At 54.5% G+C, this 2,128-nt stretch overlaps 1 protein-coding gene across 1 annotated transcript; it reads right to left on the bottom strand.

Moving 5' to 3' along the window:
- Positions 1-412: 412 nt before the first annotated feature.
- On the bottom strand, positions 413-1,750 carry LOC149326042 (kelch-like protein 10). The gene is made up of 3 exons (XM_089564458.1): positions 1,737-1,750; positions 915-1,003; positions 413-813 (listed from the first exon to the last, which is right to left on the bottom strand). Exons 1-3 carry the CDS (start codon positions 1,748-1,750, stop codon positions 413-415), a joined length of 504 nt encoding a protein of 167 aa, XP_089420584.1.
- Positions 1,751-2,128: the final 378 nt, after the last annotated feature.

Genomic DNA, 2,128 nt, shown 5'->3' on the forward strand with positions numbered 1-2,128 from the left:
ATATGGTGGCCACACCTAGCAAAGGACAGGGTTAATGTGGAGACATGGGTGAGTCCTTTGCCCTGCAGTGGGCGTATTCAGGCTGATGATGATGGTACGTGTCGCACCTGCTGCTTCGTGCTATCAGCTGGCCCATGCTTGGCCAACCAGACCAGCCAAATTTGTGATGTGGGTTTTCTATTGTACCTGCATTTGTGTACACAGAGGACTTGAATGGTAGCAGATGATCCTGTGCATGTGTTCACGCAAAGCACACATGACCCACACTGAAAGCTTCTCTGCCTTTAGTAAGACAGCTGCATCAGTCTGGGACATAACGTATCCCAGTGCTAGAGTATGAGTAAATTCCTCTGGAATTTTAATCTGGTACAGGTAGCATAGCGCAAAAGAAGGCTAGCGCGGCTGCCTAATATTACACCCGCTCCAAATTATCCAGCATGAAACGGAGCACCTGCTTGTGCAATGGTTCCACGTGAAAGAGCGCCATCTCGAGGACCATGACGCAGTTCTCCACGTCCACGTTTCGCGAGATGAACGCACAGCACTCACTGAGCAGGCCATGAACGAGCAACTGGTCCGCGGCGACGGTGAGGTCTTCGACACTGTCGGCCGTGATCGCCGCGTCGCCGACGCTCGCGTAATTCACGATTGCCTTCAGCGCCTCCTTGCTTACCCCGGCGATGAGGAAGTGATCACCTCGACTCGCCTGGGACAGCGGCCCGTTGAAGAGCGCGTCGAAGTACTCGCTGCAGGCGCTGAGGTCCTCCTTGAACACGGCGAAGAACCCGTCATCGGAGGTTCGCAGAAGGGCCACTGGGGTCGGGCAGCATCGCTCAAGACTCAAGTAGTCGCATCCGAGGCTGTGTCTGTACGGCGAGTTCTGGCGGTCACTCTCCCGTTACCGCTTTTTTTACCCGCGATGGGCAGCAGGTCAGAATCCAAGTGCCGGAACGAATGTGAGTCGAGGGACGAACTGGCCTTTGTCTCTGGATGAACGCGCGGGCTGTGAAATCGAGAGGAGCGAGAATTTAGACGCGGCGTAAATAGAATTCAGTCTTGCTTCTCGGGGTCTCGCGGTGTCGCGGCAAGTGCCAAGGGTGGGCCCGAGGCGCAAAGCGCGCGCGAATGTTGGTGTTAGTGAAAGCAAAGAAGTTTGGCTTAATTTCAAATTGTGGGGTCCTGTTCGTGTGTAGATGACGGAGTCATTAGGTGAACGCGCTGCTGGCAGTCCCAGAAAAATGCTGCAGCAGTCGCTGCTTTTTTGGGGGATTTGCAGCCGAATTCTTGTCCGTAACACACTGCTGTTCTTCACATTCTAGGGACCGTGACAACCCACGCGGCCCATCTGACTACTGACCGTTCGTGGCAGCTAATCACCGCCACGTGTTGACCAGTATCATCCGACCGTGAGCATCACCCACAGCACAAGCGTCATCATCGCCTGTGACATCATCGCCCGTGACATCATCGCCCGTGACATCATCGCCCTTGACATCATCGCCCTTGACATCATCGCCTGTATCATCGCCTGTGACAACGCCCCTACCGGGTTTGCTATAAGGACTGACGACCAACTGTCAAGTGGGATTTGCAGCCGAATTCTTGTCCGTAACACACTGTTCTTCACATTCTAGGGACCGTGACAACCCACGCAGCCCATCTGATTACTGACCGTTCGTGGCAGCTAATCACCGCCACGTGTTGACCAGTATCATCCAACCGTGAGCATCACCCACAGCACAAGCGTCATCATCGCCTGTGACATCATCGCCTGTGACATCATCGCCCGTGACATCATCGCCCTTGACATCATCGCCTGTATCATCGCCTGTGACAACGCCCCTACCGGGTTTGCTATAAAAGGACTGACGACCAACTGTCAAGTGGGATTTGCAGCCGAATTCTTGTCCGTAACACACTGCTGTTCTTCACATTCTAGGGACCGTGACAACCCACGCGGCCCATCTGACTACTGACCGTTCGTGGCAGCTAATCACCGCCACGTGTTGACCAGTATCATCCGACCGTGAGCATCACCCACAGCAAAAGCGTCATCATCGCCTGTGACATCATCGCCCGTGACATCATCGCCCGTGACATCATCGCCCTCGACATCATCGCCTGTATC

This window comes from Amblyomma mixtum, chromosome 10 (assembly GCF_055824585.1).
Source record: "Amblyomma mixtum isolate Tamu chromosome 10, ASM5582458v1, whole genome shotgun sequence".
Lineage (NCBI taxonomy): Eukaryota > Metazoa > Arthropoda > Arachnida > Ixodida > Ixodidae > Amblyomma > Amblyomma mixtum.